At 38.6% G+C, this 17,142-nt stretch overlaps 1 protein-coding gene across 2 annotated transcripts in view; it reads left to right on the forward strand.

The window, feature by feature from the left end:
* LOC126299380 (GTPase-activating Rap/Ran-GAP domain-like protein 3) overlaps positions 1-17,142 on the forward strand; it is a 1,486,407-nt gene that overhangs the window by 1,337,986 nt on the left and 131,279 nt on the right. For both annotated transcript variants that reach the window (XM_049991244.1, XM_049991245.1), the window contains exons 12-13: positions 2,306-2,417; positions 10,248-10,400. In XM_049991244.1, coding sequence (XP_049847201.1) covers positions 2,306-2,417; positions 10,248-10,400 — 265 coding nt within the window. The remainder of the gene's footprint in view (positions 1-2,305; positions 2,418-10,247; positions 10,401-17,142) is intronic.

A 17,142-nucleotide genomic window follows, 5' to 3' on the forward strand; every position in this document is an offset into this window, starting at 1 on the left:
TAACACTTTAACACTTTTAGCGTTACTACACTGGAAGGAGGCACTGGAATTCTATATACGGGCGCTGTGACTAAGGAAATCAGAATACTAACCTACGCACTGCGTTGCTTGAATGGCACCAGTTAGCTATAATTAAAATGTAACTACTTACAGAGGACCCATGAGGTCTGTGATTGTCGTATTACAGCGAAACTTGGTAGATATTATAATGTGTTAATGCGGAACCGATTTACTCTAGAAAAAAATTGTTCTAATGTTGGCCATCAGCTGCAAATCTGGTGCTGTGAATGCCAGAAAGACGTATAGAAATGTTTCCATATGTTACGGATTAGAAAAGGGTCATGGGCAGAAAAGGTCAGACAAGTGGAAACGGCATAATTTTGATTTTATTATTAACCTCCGCTTTGTTCAATATGAGAAACGGAGACGTCGACGAAATGTTTGATCCGTAAAACGACGTAATCAACAGTTGCTCGCAGCAGTTCCGGTGGAATCTGAGTATCGTATTCCTGCGCACTAGCCTTCAGCTCATATAGAGACCAAACGTGTCCCTGATAAACGAGTTCTTTTAGATTTCCCTACAACCAAAAGTCACATGGATTGAGATCAAGTGATCTAGCAGGCCATGTATCTGGAAAACATCTGAAGATAACACTTTCGGAAAGGTTGTATTAAGCAAATCTTTCACTGGGTGAGCAACATCAGGTGTTGCCACATCTCGCATGAAAACAGTGGTTTCTAAGAAGTTGCGCGCTTCCAGAGCAGTAATCAAATGCTGTACAAGGAGCTTGCGATAACGTGCAGCTGTCACGGAACACATGGCGTGCTGTACCACGAAGTGGACTACGCCTGTCAGTATATACTAACCGTTTTGTGTCCACGTATCCAACACCCAACCTGCTGGCCAGGGAAAATAAGCATTAATGGTTTGCTCTTGCAAGATGCGAATTGCAATGGTTATAATTATTAGTCTGTAAATGACGTAAGTACTGATGTGATCTTGTTGAGTGCACAGTCCTCGGTCACCAATAAAAATATCTGCACTTACACCAGTTACACCGTGAAGTAACGAAGATAAGGGTTCAGCGTCACATCGAGGATGAGGTCATTAGAGACGGAAAACAAGTCTGGATTAAGGAAGGAAAGGAAATCATCTGCGTCGATTTCGAATGAACCATACCGGAATTTCCCGTAAAAGATTTAGGGAAACCACAGGAGACCTAATTGTGCATAGCCCAATGTATATGAACCACCGTCCTTCCGCCATATCATTCGGAAAATAACATACGGCACACATCCTTGCTTATGCCACGTAAACAAGCGCTGTATATGGCGGCTTTCCATACTAATTTTTCACTGGATGTATTGTTAAATAAAAAATTTATTTACTAATATTTTTTATATTTTGAAGCTGTAAACGTTTCCCGTCTTTCTCCTCTACTGGAAGAGTCTTCTTTGATCTATTTATACTCGACGTGGAGCAAAGTGGACAAAGATTTATCGTACGTAACACCCCATAGTTTTGTTTGTCAGTCTGAATTTTATTACTTAACTTAATTTACTGGTGCCTCATAAAAGATATTATTTCGTCAATGCTGCCAACATTACCATCATACAATCGACATTTTCATTCTTAATTATGTTTTAACTATACACATTTTTATAACCCATTTGTTTCTTCTCTCCAATAGTTGGTCTGTAGATGGTTGTTTAATTGAAACTGGTAACCAAGTATAAAATAACGAATGTGATTGAGCATCCGGAGAAATGAGCCTCTGACATGATTTTATGTTGGTTTTTTAAACCTAGATTACTTAACCTTCGTAAAATTTACGATTGCTGTTGGTATCAATTCGCGGTTCGCGCCCATTTGGTATTGTCAGTAGAGGGTGTAAAATAGGAAATTATGTACTTATTTTGTATGTGACGTTTCACTGAAAACTTTTCAATTGTAATTATCTAGTGCATAACTGTAAATTGCGGCTTTGAATAAAATACGGTGCTGTAAAATTTACGACAGTTTAGTAACAATGTAACGCTTCTTCCTCCTTTCTTGTTCTAGTGTTAACAGTGAAACTGGGGAAACTTTTAAAATCAGTTTTTGTTAAGTAGTCACTGTATTTCCACTGATGCTACGTCTAAAATTATATACCTAGACATATATTTATATATCGTATGTGGCTTTTACTTTGTTAAGTAGTCACTGTATTTCCACTGATGCTACGTCTAAAATTATATACCTAGACATATATTTATATATCTTATGTGGCTTTTACTTATAAGGCTTTTCCTTTTCTGTGCACAGGTCGAAAGGAAGAGACACATTGGAAATGATATAGTTAACATCGTTTTTCTGGACGGAGGGAGCGGACATATGTGTCATTTCAACCCTTCTTACATCAAATCACAATTTACTCGTATCCTTTTAAAATCACTGTTTGTTAACATTTTCTGCACAAAAATATAATTTGTACCCTAATCAAGATTTCTGTGATTTCTGTGATTTTTTCAAAGGCGGCGGAAGTGAAGTATTTAATCTGGGTGCACAGTATCTGTGACTAACAAGAGAGGTACCCGAACTCGAACGGCTAAAAGCGAGTAAAAATTATTTGAAAGTTGGGAGATGAGTCTGTTCTTACCGACCATCGAGAACCTTCATCTGTAAAATTCTGCATTTGTGTACACTGGATGTTTGAAGATTATTGAACCTAAAGCGCAGGTTAGTGAAGAAACAGTAGTGTGTAACACACAATCATTACGACCAGCAGTGGAGCTGCAGTGAAGCGATTAAAAGACAGCCGAATGGAAAAGTTGGTGACAAATATATGTATAGTGCGATCTCACTGTGGCATTTGACATGGATCTTCTGTAGTGCAGATTCACTGAAAACGTTGTGACACGTCGACTTGTCGCCATGACAGGTATGCCTACTGTTTCATTCCTCTATTTAAATCACTTCATTGAATCATTGCATTAAGGGCTGAACGTACAACAACACAGAATACTCTGTTTTGGGTAATATCACATCATAAGTACTGCACACATTGATTCAACCAAATTTTTAGCATTATGTAAGTTTTGGGTAATATGACGTCGTAAGTACTGCACACATACTGTTTCAAACAATTTTTTTGCATTATGTATAAATGCAAGGTCTCACGGCGATATGAATGAGTAAAATCGTCTCGAGCTTCCAGCCACGTCAGGTGGTTAAAATCCCTAGCTTACGGCCGAACTCTCCTCGGCCATTGTCAAGTGGTAATTGACTGTTGCGTAGCAGCGGCCCACCCATTACATGGCCGCGTTCTGGCTGTGACGTCACTTTATCCACCGGAAGCGGTTGAAAGCCGAGAATATTTTATTAGTTTGTGAATCCGATGATCATAGCTCTGTGCTACAAGGCTGTTTGTTCTGCGGCTTGTGCTTGTGTAACACTGTATTCACATTTGTTACCCTTCAGTCATCTTTTGTACATAAATGCAGAGCCTTCCAGATAAATAACCTTAATGGGTTAGTAGACCAAACCTATCTCCCTATTTTCAAATCATCTTCATTCAGATTTAGCCGTTCTAACTGGGATACTTCCGTTTTAGGTAACAAGAAACCAACGATTATCATGTGATTAAGCAAAATCTGTATCACTAAAGACGAGTCATAGCCTCGAGATAGCCACTGCGAAAAATAGTTTCGTTTACCTGATACGGCCGACAAAGACAATACTGGACATGCACGCAGGGATATGCGTCAGTCACCGTAACAACTTTGTTTGGTGGCGTTTATTGTTTACTCATTCATCCCATACAGGTGGATTTCCATGTAGGAAAGTTAGATGTAAATGTTTCAGTAAGCTGCAATGGCAATGAAGAACTTAATGTAATTCGTTTCTCTGCTATTGCTATCTCCTACTTTCGAGCTGTCATGTTGCTGGCAGTATACAAACTACTAACTTAAACGTAATGGGATATCATGTTACAGTGTTGTATCTGCGAATTCCTTCTATAGCGCGTATAAACACTTATCTAACACCTAGTGAAGGAACTGATGCAGCTTCTAGAGAAATAACCCTTCGACATGATTTTATACTCGTTGTGAGCAATTATACATAATGGCAAATTTGGGCAATATGGTGAAATCACAGAATATAGTTTCACCAGCAATTAAAAACATGTAATGGCACCAAACATTAAATTAGGAATAAAAAACTTTTAGGAAAAGCTTTGCAGGAATGTGCATACTAACCTCTGCCGTTGAGGAGAAAATTATTGTAGTGGTAGTCATTTAGGACCCTAGTAGTGGATAAGATCTCAATGACTAGCATTTGGTCAACTAACGCAGAAGAGGTGGAAGCGCTTCGTTATCAATCACTTTATTTTGCTGCGTTGAATCCAAAACTCCTCGCAGTGTGTCACGGCGTGAGACCATCCGACGCTGTTGACACTGACCCGTCCGCTGGATAGAAACACGGACACTTTTGGGTTACTGAAGCGGTGTACGGCAAGCTTCTTCATTTTCATTTATGGTGGAGAATCGGGAGGAAGAACTTACCATTTCATTCGGCACTGACTGTGGGCAACATTCTATTAGATTCATGATTCCTATACATGCAGAAAGTTAAACACTTTCTAGTCCCTCAATGAAAATGTTTTCTGCATATTGCGGGACACGTGTTTCCGGGAACACAGCGTTTCTTCACGTGTAGCTCATGTCAAGTGATTAAGAAATTCGTGATAATATCGTGGGTCGCAAATAATTTAGTCTGCACATAGACAGTGAGAGCGACCGATATCCATGTGCGCACAGCACGAATTTCGCACTTTCCTTCAGGGTACAATAACACTGTCAGAACTGCGATTTTCCTGCATGCAGCCATTGAGGCAAACCCTCACATATGACAATGGGCACTCATCGATCCCTAATTAGAGGCTGTCAGTTCGTTTTCGCTTACTGGTGAATTGCTACTTCAGTGTATACTACCAAAGACAGAGACTTTTAGTATACTTGACTGTGTTCGCTGTCGTAGAAGTTCTAGATATTTTAACAGACTGGGACCAGACTCCAATCGCTTCCCTCTGCGGGCTCTTCAGGCTCGATTCCGTTTTAATTTTTCCGTTGCAGAGTGCAAGATCAGTTCTGGAGACAACCCTCAGGCTGTAGCTATGGCATTTCTCAGCCTTATCAATTATCCCAGGAGTAGTAATCCAATAAGATATGCCAAGCTTGTGAGAAATTTTGAAGATAGGGCAGAAGTATTGCGCCTTCAGTCGGATCCGGCTGAATGTAGGGCTTGTTGTTTTTTTGGGGAAGGAGACCAGACAGCGAGGTCATCGGTCTCATCGGATTATGGAAGGATGGGGAAGGAAGTCGGCCGTGCCCTTTCAGAGGAACCATTCCGGCATTTGCCTGGAGTGATTTAGGGAAATCACGGAAAACCTAAATCAGGATGGCCGGACGCGGGATTGAACCGTCGTCCTCCCGAATGCGAGTCCAGTGTCTAACCACTGCGCCACCCCGCTCTGTGAATGTAGGGGACCAGGTTGTAATTCCGGTCTGGCACACTTTACTGAAGTAGCTCTTTTGTCAATTAATAATCAGCCATTAACGTCTTTATTTATTTTCCTGTCACAACCTGCTGTGGTGTGGGAGATAAACCTCTACAGGCTTACCACGGCCACATCACACACGACTGCATAAGTTGCGGGGCTGAGTACGGCATTGCTTTTCTTTTTCATTACAATTAGTTAATGTGGAGAATCTTCTACCTCTTAGTTCAACATCCGTCGTGTTGCAATTAGAGATAACAGTTGAACTAGTTAAATTTTCATAAAGAACCTTAACAGCATTTTTGAAACAATGCTGATAGAACTGTGAAGAGTGCAAAACGTGGTGCTGTACTGAGCGTAATGAACATACACAAGGGAAGATAATTTGAGACAGGGAGAATGTCAGGGTGTGGGATCTCAATAAAGCAGATGAACTGGGATGTGCAGTCGGATGAAATTCCAGTGGGTTCGTGTTACGGCGATATTGGAATTGGGGTCAGTTGTAAGTGGATAGAGGTCAGATTATGGTTTTGGAGAGAAAAATAAAGGGAGGGGAGGGAGGAGGAGGAACTATGACCTAGGATAAGATAGGATGGATTGATTGTGTAGGTGTGAGGTTGTGGGTATAGGTGTTGTACCTCAATAGAAACAGGAATAATATGGGAAGGGGGCAGGGTATCGATAATGTTGTAGATGTATGTGTTACAGAACTTATATGTGGTCAATTTAGGAGAGGAAGTAATCTGACGAAATGGTCAAGAATTCGTGCTGGATATGGTAAGTAGCTTCGACAAGCAAGTTGGGGAGTGTTTGGTGACTGCAAAATAGAGCGCCTCCTAGCTAGTAACGAACTGTCTCGTCTTCCTCTGTGATCTTAAATGTTGGCGTAAACTAAATTCAAAGCGACCCATCCCATAGAACAATGATTCAACATTAAAGCATCCAACTGTATCGTTGCCTGCGTTGTAAGTAAAATGCTGTAAGATTCTGAGTCGCTGGCGGAGTACTGCCAATTGTCCTCACTCGCTCAGACGATGCTAAATCCTTCTTTCTTTGAACGAGATCACAAAATTGACAGGCGGATATGTATAATATGTGGTCAATCACTCGGAACACCTGACTGAACGGGCTTTATGTGATATCTTACAATTCAGGCGAGAGTATATTAGTGCAGTCACAATTTGTCAACATCAGAGACCGGTTTTAAATGGAGATTCAAAGACGAGTATTGAGTGGCATAATTGTAAAGGTCCAGAATTTGGATTTGTTGTTGGACACTTCACTTGAGTTACGTTCACCAAGACCCATTGATAAAGATTTTATTGTGGAGTGAGAATGTCAGGGAAGCAAAAAACTGCAATCATCGTTCTAACAGACCTCATTCTACAAGGGACTGTAATGATTAACCAGCAGACATCATTGCCAACCACAGAGGAGTAGGTGCTTAGATAGAGATGGCAGAGAGAGAAGTACCTGTCCAGCGGTAATACAATTCGGTTATCGCGGTCCAGCTGCTGCCTAGAAGTCATGGATCACAAGAAAGCAAAACTCGACAACGCGTAGAGTTGTGGAAACCACGCTGCCATTGGTATGTGGAGCAGTGGATGAAACTGTAATATAGAAGGTAAGTGCCACACCGGACATCTTAGTCAATATCTCAGTTTATTGTTACTATTATTGTCATTGTTACTAAATAGCAACTTCTAGTTCACTATAAAGAATGGAAGCTGTTTGTAGGAGATGCCTTTGTTTGTTTACTGTTTCACCGTATGGTAAGGGTAAAAAGAAATAAGGATGCATGATTCACTCAGTTTTTCATTCATTCATATGTTTATCCACCATTTCTCGTAGATTTCATCATAAAGGAAAAACATCAGAGGTGTTTAATGACTCAATGTATACGTTAAAGAGAGAAATGGCTGTCGTAAACTAATTATGATTATTTTATTGACCACTACCTATCATTAAACTGTTATGTTTTACATGTGGATACAAAGGTATCAAGAAACACATTGAAATAAGTAGGAAAGCTGCTACTACAAAAAAAAATTACAAGTAAATGGATGCGGATTATTTACCATTGAAAGCTTAAAATTTACATGAGTATAATCGTAAATGTCAAAAAAAATAATAATATGAAAATTAAGACTGTAAGAACAACTATAAATTATGTGTCCCCTTCGAAGTCAGATCTGGAAGTTGGAGAGGTTGAATAAGAGTCTCTGACCGTTCTGTCCACCAACCTGCCGTCTTCTAAAGCTGTGTCCCCAACGCAGAAGACAGCTCGTCGATAGTGGAAACTTCTTCGGCGCAGGCTGCTTCACTGTCAATTCGAACCTGTGACTGTGGTTTCTGTGGGATGCCACTTGCCCAGGTTAGTCTCTGTATCTGCAGAGGGCAACACCTTCAGTACTGACAATGATGGTAGGCGACATTTCTCATTAATGTATCCTGTTTGATTATTATTCAAATATTCACACATTTACGCTGTCTTTTAGAGCACTCGTCATATCTTTCTTAATTGTAGGGTAACTTTTCCATGCAACTTCCGAAATACGATACACATGTCCGGCTTTCCGGTACACACTAGACAGGTGTCCGGAGCACTTCGGTTGCAATATCGTTACTCTTATGTTTCTCAAAACCAGTGAAATTTAATAAAAAAAACGATAGACTCGTAGGGTAATCAAGATAGATTGTCATACTAGAAACAGGGTTAAATACAGTGGAAAGTATATAAATAATTAATAAGAGAAATTAGGCGTTTTGGCGCCCAGCACCCAAACGCGCCGAACAATCAGAAGCAAGTTCGGTACAATTGGCGGACCCTCCTATGGGACTGGTACATACTGTACCGTCTACCGCTTGTACCTCACGCCACGTTTGTACCATATGCTACTTCACGGGTATCAAGCTGCATCAAGGCAAAGAAAATGCTAGTGGCCAGGAATATCATACAAGGGGTACTTAACAACGAATATTGTTTCTTACGATATTTGTAGTACTTCAATAGACATAATCACATTATTAGTAGGAATGGTTAATTTTGTTTTAGATTTTCTAGGATCTTAATTTCTTCATGTCTACTAATAGCTGTCACAAAAAGCTTGGCATTAGAATACACCTCGCCATCCTAAACACTAGGAAAGGAAGTTCTACGTCTAAATTATTGTTCTGTTCTGTCGCACGGTTTTGTGATCGAAACTAATGTGAAACTTATTTTTATTATTTGTCAAAAGTACAATCAAGAAGTAAATGTTACGGCAATAAAATATAAGAATTGCAAGTTATATAAAGAAGGCTCTCAAAGAGGATTGATTCGACTGATTTTATGGATATATATTTAGTTACTTCAGCCTCATAATCCCGTAAGAAAACTAGACAGGGAAAAGATACGTATGCCCAATAGCCCAACTTCCCCTAGTATTCAAATCAGTGCAGTGGCATAAATACAGTGAAAATACTAAAGAATAAAAGGATAACTAGTAGACGAATAATTAACAGGAATAACAGCTTTTTCCTTTTTTTTATTTTCTTCACTAATCCCTGGTCCTTAATCTTTACGCTGTACATTTTCAGATTACTTTCTGAACATAGTTCCTATGGAAAGTGAAATATTTTGCCTTAGTCTTGAGCATAAACATGCAAAGTCTGTTTATTTATGTCGGTCTTCGGCATAAGTAATGTAATTAGCAGCTTTTTGTATCGTCCAAGTAACTGGTTTAAGATAACGAGTACGGTCGTTTTTAAATGCCCTTGTTGTGTTGTGACAGTATCGTGTTATAGTCGTATTCGTTTTAGGACTAAACATAACTTGTGCGAATGAAGCATTCTACTTTCTGCAGAAACATACTTCATCAAATCTTAAATACACTGCAATGAATCTTGGGACCTCGAGCATACGTAGACTGAGGACAGTACAATAATACCGAAACACGTTTGGTTAATTAGCAACAACTAACTGTATTTTGTAATAAATTGGCCCGTCATTAATCATTTATTTATTATTCTGCAAGAAAGGAACAGAAGATGTTTATCTGTATAGCAAAGTTCGTCAGTAAATTCACAACCAAACACACTATTCACATGGTCAACACACAAGTTTTGACGAAACTAGTCCGCTACAGGTTATCTTTGTCTGTGTAGTCGTCAGAGAGTCCCTTGTGGCCATTTTTTTCCGAAATAAGTTATGGATGAAATTTCTCGCACATATATTTGCCTTCATATCTACAGGGGATACTTTGGTCACTGTATGTGTAAAATTAATGCGAGCCTTTGTTTTCGTAAAATATTTCGCAAACGTCTCACTTTCTCTGTCTACGTTGCTAATAGACGACAAGAAAAGCTCGTCCTGGAAGTAGAATGTTTGAACTTGTTTGATGAATGATGTCAGTCAACGACGCAAGAACAGATGAAAGAGCATAGTTCGTAAATAACAATTTATGCGTCAGTGTTGCGTCAGTGTTGCACCTGTGCAGTTTCTGCGAGGTGAATAAGTATGCCATTGCTGATGTGGATCCATTCATTGCATGAAGACTTGGAATCAATGATCGACCTTTAATTCCCGTTTTCGATTTGTTATTTTCGTTTTCATTGTATTTGTGTCAGATACTTGAATTATTTAGCACACACAAAAATTTACGAGATTAGATGGTCTTTCAGTGTGTGTTTTATTTTGTAATTATTTAACATCCTTAACACTTGCAGACGTATTTGCTCTAGTGACATACAATTCACTGGAAGACAGTTACCGTCTAGCCATCTATTCTGAAGAATCCGTACCGCTGTTCGGTCCATCTCTCCCGTGCCCGCCGGTGTTCTACGACCATGAGGAATTCAGAGAGTTTCTCCTGGTCAAATGTAAGTATTTGCAACACATATGTGCTAATACTACATAATATTCAAGTTCTAACCACTGTCTTCATGTTATCGTTTAGTCAAATCAACAGCATTTTTAAAAATTTCTTGGCATTGTTTTTCGGAAAAAACAAAGAGTACTTTCTCTTTCTGTTGCTCCGTACTATTTATAACAAATGTAAATAAATCCCCTTTTCACTCCAGTATTAAAATTAATGATTCGTTGATTTTTGAACTTTTTCTAAATCTTGCAATTGCAGTGTCTTATATTCCAGCAGTCTGCGCCGGGACCATCTTTTCAACCCTGCAGATTAACGAATGGTTAAACTGGGGTGATCACCACCAGCAAGTATTTCAGCAGATAAAGAGCTTAATAGTTTGTTTTGTTTTGACGGTGCATGTAGTGTTTCTGATCAAATAACACATGTCAGAAGACCGATTTTTTTAGTTATATTAAGAGTTGTAAAAGCAGTCAGTTTAATAATTTGTCATACGAAAAATTTTTAAATTTCTGAACTATGAGAGAGATATGTTCTTTTACTAGATCTGAGTTGTCAACGATCTGCTACTCTGTTTCATGCGATTTTTTATATATATTACTTGTCATTCTGACGTACGTAGAAATATGTCATATTACCATAGCATACTACCGTAGGGTCTCCCAAGACAAGGATAGCAATACGTCTGGAAGACGAATTTTATAACTTACACAAAACTGTGGAGATTTCTCTGTAAATTATGAGCATTCTCTATATTGAACAAGTGAAAAATAATTGTAAGCTATGAAATATGTCTTAGAACAAGAGGATAGTCAGGGACGAAGAGATCTGATAAACTTGAACAGTTTGTGAATTATTTCTGCTACTCAGTCGATAAATTAATACATGCATTTCTAAAAAGAAATTTTCTTTCACCGTCGAATGAATATCATCTAAACATGACAGATAATCTTAAGTCTTGTTTGCTACATGCCCAAAAACAATCAAAATTATTGCATGTAAAATAAGAATAGCGTACGTCGCAGTAAGTTTTATAACATATGTTTCCCATCCTGTGGATTCGGCTCCGTGTGATATAGTTTACAGTAAGCATCACGATAATCTAAGCAACGTCTACTGGGACTTATTATCGGCAGAGCAAGATCTGAAGTTATGTTCCAGTTACATCTGCTAATAGGAGATGAATCACAACCAGCTAATGTCAAATTAGCCCTTAAGTTGTATACCGCCTTTTCATATCAAAACGATCAGCCAGCTGGAGATACTGAAGACAATATATGATGTTTTAGAGATATGTTCCTTGACATGGACCACTTACGGAAGTGAAATGTGGAACATAAGCGCTACAGACAAGGAGAGCATAGACGTTTTTAAAATGTGGTGCTACAGAAGAACGCTGAAGATTAGACGGGTAAATAGATTTACTAGGCAGGAGTTACTGAATCTAATTGGGGAAATAAGAAATTTATGGCACAACTTGATTTGAAGAAAGGGCCGGTAAGCAAGATCAAACGGATGTAGGTCGCAATAGCTGTTTGGAGATGAAGACGCTTCCACAGGATATACTAGCGTGGACAGCTGCATCAGACCAGCCTTCGGACTTAAGACCAAATCACCAACATCATTATTAGCATCATGGACCAAATTCACTTATTTCCACACCCAGAAACTTTATCGTTGATCTTTACTGCAAGCTGAGAAAAGACGTGACACGATGACACGAGGATGTCGCGTACATAACAATAATGTTCCTCATTATTATAAAAAGTTCTCAGTCTAAACAGGAATTTACGTATAAGGACGTAGTCAACACCTTGGATAAACCTTATCATTGTCTGGAAACACTCATCTGATGAAGCAAGGAATGTCAGCTATCGAATGTTTGCTTCGACTTTTTATGTATCACTTAAATCTTTCAGCCTGAAATGAAAGTTTTGAGTGTGGTATCATGTTGAGCAAATGAACTCAAAGAAATTTGACTATTTTGCTGCATTTCAGGTACCTTACACGACTTTTAAGGTTAAAGCGAAGTAACGCTCCCCACAGATATTCATTCAGTCAGCTGCTTTACTTTAGGTATATAACCAAAGCGTTCCAAACAAAGCTGTTATCTTCACCGTGAGACGATGGACAAATGAATTTTGAGGTGAGAGTCAGACGCCTACAATTTGCATGTTGAGACAGCATTGCAGCAGTGCAGCTTTCATTTAATGAAGTTCAAGATAGCGTATATGTACTACAAGATTATCGATTATGTTCACGTAGAAATTCTAGGTCTGTTCGATGAAAGTTATTCAGAAGATGGCATTAGAACAAAAATGTTCAATAGTGTAGATGTGCAAGCATCACTATTCGTTGGTCGACCCTTGGTGAAAAAGTGGTGATATTACGAAGAATAACGTAAAGAATTAATTAATTATTTCAGTTCCTTCAATGGAAAACGAAAGAGATCACTGAAATTGATGTTATTTGTGTATATAACACTGAAATACAAGTCAACAAGAATATTATTTAATATGGATAATGTGAAATATAACCCTATTTATTGCTCCAAGGTACTAAAAGGAAATACGTATTTTTAATACACGTTGCCTGCTAAAAAAATGGAGGACAACTTGTATGGATGACCTAACACAGCCAGAAAGTTATTACCGAATACGCTACCCTTCCAGATGGTGTTTTCACCAAACTAATGGACGCTTCACGCAAAGAATATTCTTCCGTCAATTTGAAGAGCTGTTGCTTGTGGCTACACGAGAAACTAATTAATAATCATCATCAATTCTAGCACGTACATGATAAAAAGTACAAAATGCAAAAAGCTTGTATTCCAGTTTCACAAAATTGTATGGAGCACATCAAATAAAACGGTAACAGCGTGAGTTATTACAATGACAGAAATTGTATGCTCGCGAGAAAGGCCTGGAGCGATGTCAAGATTACTACACATAGAGGAACCACCATCATTAATTTAAACGAGCTTGATTAATTATTTAAGGATCGAGATGAGATTAATTTTCGTCCCGCTGTAGGCTATTCATCGATTGTTCCTCACTGTCAAACAAACACATAAAAGACTGGTTTGAATTATTCTGAGCGTGAGACCGGTGAAGATGAGCTGTTTATAGCGACTGTCATTCTTTCCGAAAGTGTCCCTACCTCTGTAGTCTAACAGTTTTCAACGTGTTTCCAAATGCAGATATGAGATATTACACTATTCGGTTAAGTCCGAACAACATATTCATCTCAACATGTTTTTGTGTTACGTTGAAATTGTAGCGAGACTGGAAGAGGTGCGGAGCATGCGACTGACATATCAGAGCAAGATTATAGCAGAGTAACTTTTCAACTCTAATGAAAATGGACCCGGAAGCACATGATATGACTGAAATGTAATAACTGTAAATAGTAAAAGGTTACGAGTGCTTCAAACAACGAACAACAAGAAGAAGCTCAAAAAACTATGTAATCTGACACAAACGCAACACAATGTTATTTTGCAATATGTATCATCAGTGAAGTTCGTTCAAAATTTTTGCTCTTCCATTAATGCCAACAAAAAGAAAATTAGATGTGCAAACAAGATTTTGCATTATGTACTAAATCATCAAATGGTGAAAGAAATGGTAATTTATGAACATACAGATTTCAATTAAAAGTCATTGTCATTGTTTCCTAACAATATGAAATGTTTATGCCCTAAGTATACTTAAAGTCTCTTACTTCAAACGGCTTTATCATTTTCCCCTCCAAAAAGTATCGGCCTGACACTGATACCTATTGCAGCATTTTATCGCAATAGTCTGAAGAACAGCGACGCCTTAATATAGAAGGAAATAGCCCGATGATACAAAATATGTGCTGGGCGCAAGACAGGCAGTGTAGCTAACACAGTCGTCTTTCATCAGAGGAAAGATATCGCACTCGTCCACCGGATTTTGAAGTTAAAACACTTTGGAACAGTCAACAGGCTGAACACTAAAACTCAAATTAATTAAAAAATCTCGCAAGCAAAACAATTAACGGACTATCAAGTGGAAATCTACAAAAGGTATTCATGCTTGGTCGAAATATACGTTATAACTGATACGTGGCAATTTCTTAGATAAAATACTAGAGATTTTGTGCAATTACTTCATAAAATTAATTCATTATTGACTGTGACTGTAATGTGAACGAAGAAAGACTGAGAAAACGAAGGAAATGGATATGACGTAAGCAAGCATAACGACGTGGATATCAGTAACGGAAGAACATCGAGACAACGGAAAGAAGCTAGAGTCGGAAAATCATATCGCCTTCTATCACCGATTTGTGTGCGACAAATAAAATTTAATATGTAAGAAGCACATGGCTATGAAAATTTATTTAAAAATTGTACTGTTTCTCCCGTTCCACATATGAGTTTGTTGAAAGGCGTTGTAAGGAGACTATTCATCTATTGTTTACGGACCGCATAACTAAACATGGAAAATACCAAATAAACTGTTATTCCACAGTCAGTCATTACGGACACTAAGTTGTGGAACAGTATCAATAAGTGTAATAAATATAAAATATGAATTACCAATCCATTAGTAATGTCTGAAAGTCTGCTGCCCTGCAGAAAAAAAGTAATATGGCCAGCTCTTAGGTTGATATCTCAAGTATTAACCCATGCACAATGATTTCCAGAAGTTTACGACATGAGTTCTAAATTGTATTATACATGACAAACTTCAGAACCGTCGGCCTGATTTTCCAACTGAGTCTTGAGCTGCAGAATCAAGTCACGGACATGAGCAAAGGTGATCAGCGGTCAGTAATCGGCAAATCTGAAGATATTGCATGGAAAATAATCAGCACTCAATGCACTAAAAATTATTTTTCAGGTTTGCTAAAAGCTGGATGCATGGTTACCTCACTTCAACGACAACTCATCTGAATCGAAGTGGAGCTGTGAATATCAGATTATTAATGCTAAGACTGTGTGACACACACCCTTATCTTTTTCATCGAAAAGATTTCTTCGGGTCACCTATTTGGTTTAACAACTGTTTCAAAAAATCGTAATTTTTATTACACAATGTTTCAGGTGCATCGCTTACGTCTCGAAGCAGCGTCACAGAGCATGCGACCACTGAAGGCCAGTTAGTTAATCAATTTGTGTTACTTTCTGAAAAATACATTAAAATATTAGTGATCACTTTGTAATTTATTTCCGCTGGTACGCGGCATTTGAAGGTTGCCTAGATTTTCCCAACCTAAACTAACATAAATCTTCTCATATCATTATAGTTCACTATCTTCCAATTCTTTCTTTATTATTTCAAGATTTGCAATTCTGCGGATTTGTACATTACCTCTGGTATACCGTACGCAACTAAAGACTTTGTGGCAGCTATGCAGTCCACTCTATTACATCTTCTCAAAATATTTCTGTGACGAGCTTTATTCGCACAAATGTAATATTTCCTTCTTTTCCGGTCTTCTGCAGAATAACACATACTTCCCTAGGGTTATGAAACTTACTTCATAAATTTTTTGACGTTTCCATCTTGTTTAAACGATTTTTAGATATGATTCAATTTACTACTTTCAGTTGCCAGCTCCTAGTGCGTGTACATTTTACGTTATGTAATTTCTCGGCTTTTGTTCGATAAACTGAATATCTTACATTTTTTTCACAAAGTCTGATAATCTCTTATCTCCAGTTATGTAAATTTCCAGCAGTGTGGTCTCACTGAATAAACTGTCTCCAGTCTTCACGTGAAGTTATTGCGTAAAACCACGAAAAATCTAACTCGGGATGAAAGTACGAGGGCTTGCTGAAAAGTAATGCTTCCGAATTTTTTATGAGAAAACTCTTAGCGCTTTTTAAATAAAACATTATGAACATTCTACATCTTTATTGTTGACGTCTACATATTTGCGGCCCTCTGCCACTAGAGGGCTCCCATCACCGAGTTCGTGCATACATGGAGCCCCTCTCCGTCAGTATGACAGTGCCAGACCACACACAAGTGCTGCGTCATCTGCAACAATCCGACACCTTGGGTTCACTCTCATCGATATTCCTCCATACTGTTATGACTTCTGCACCACTTGTTAGCAGCAGACACAGTGGCTCCGCCAAAGACTGAGATGGCGTTGAGTTTTACAATTATTTATTGAACTTCCTTTACAATTTTTTTACCCTCGGTGGTAGCTTTTTGTTATTACTCTCACAGTATATTGCAGCGTAACTTAGCGTGCTGGCCTCACTTCCCCTTACTCAGCACTCTCCAGACTTCACTCGGCACTCGGTCTGTGTGCGTCCTTGCGTCAGCCTGTCGGTAGACTGCTGCTGTCAGCTAGGCTATCTGTGCCTGCCTACTTCGCAACGCCTCGGTCGCCGGCGTGTCTCTGTTTTGCCATTCTCCACTGCATGATGCAATGCTTACTATATGTGGCCGCAACAATACAGTCCCGACTTCATTCCCATCCGATTTTCATCTTTTTCCAAAACTCAAAGAACACTTTCAAGGACTTCAGTTTGATAGTGATGAAGCAGTGGAAGCAGAGGTGCGGTTATGGCTCCGTCAAGAAAGTCAAACATTCTACAGTGACCGTATCAACAAGCTACTGACTCATTGGCAGAAGTCTGTTCGTCGCCAAGTTGACTATATTGAGAAATAAATATGTAGGTATGGAGAATAAAAACGTAGAGTATTAATAAGTTTTGTTTTATTTAAAAACCTTTAACAGTTTTCACATAAAAAAATTGG

This window comes from Schistocerca gregaria, chromosome X (genome assembly GCF_023897955.1).
Source record: "Schistocerca gregaria isolate iqSchGreg1 chromosome X, iqSchGreg1.2, whole genome shotgun sequence".
In the NCBI taxonomy this organism is placed as follows: Eukaryota; Metazoa; Arthropoda; class Insecta; order Orthoptera; family Acrididae; genus Schistocerca; species Schistocerca gregaria.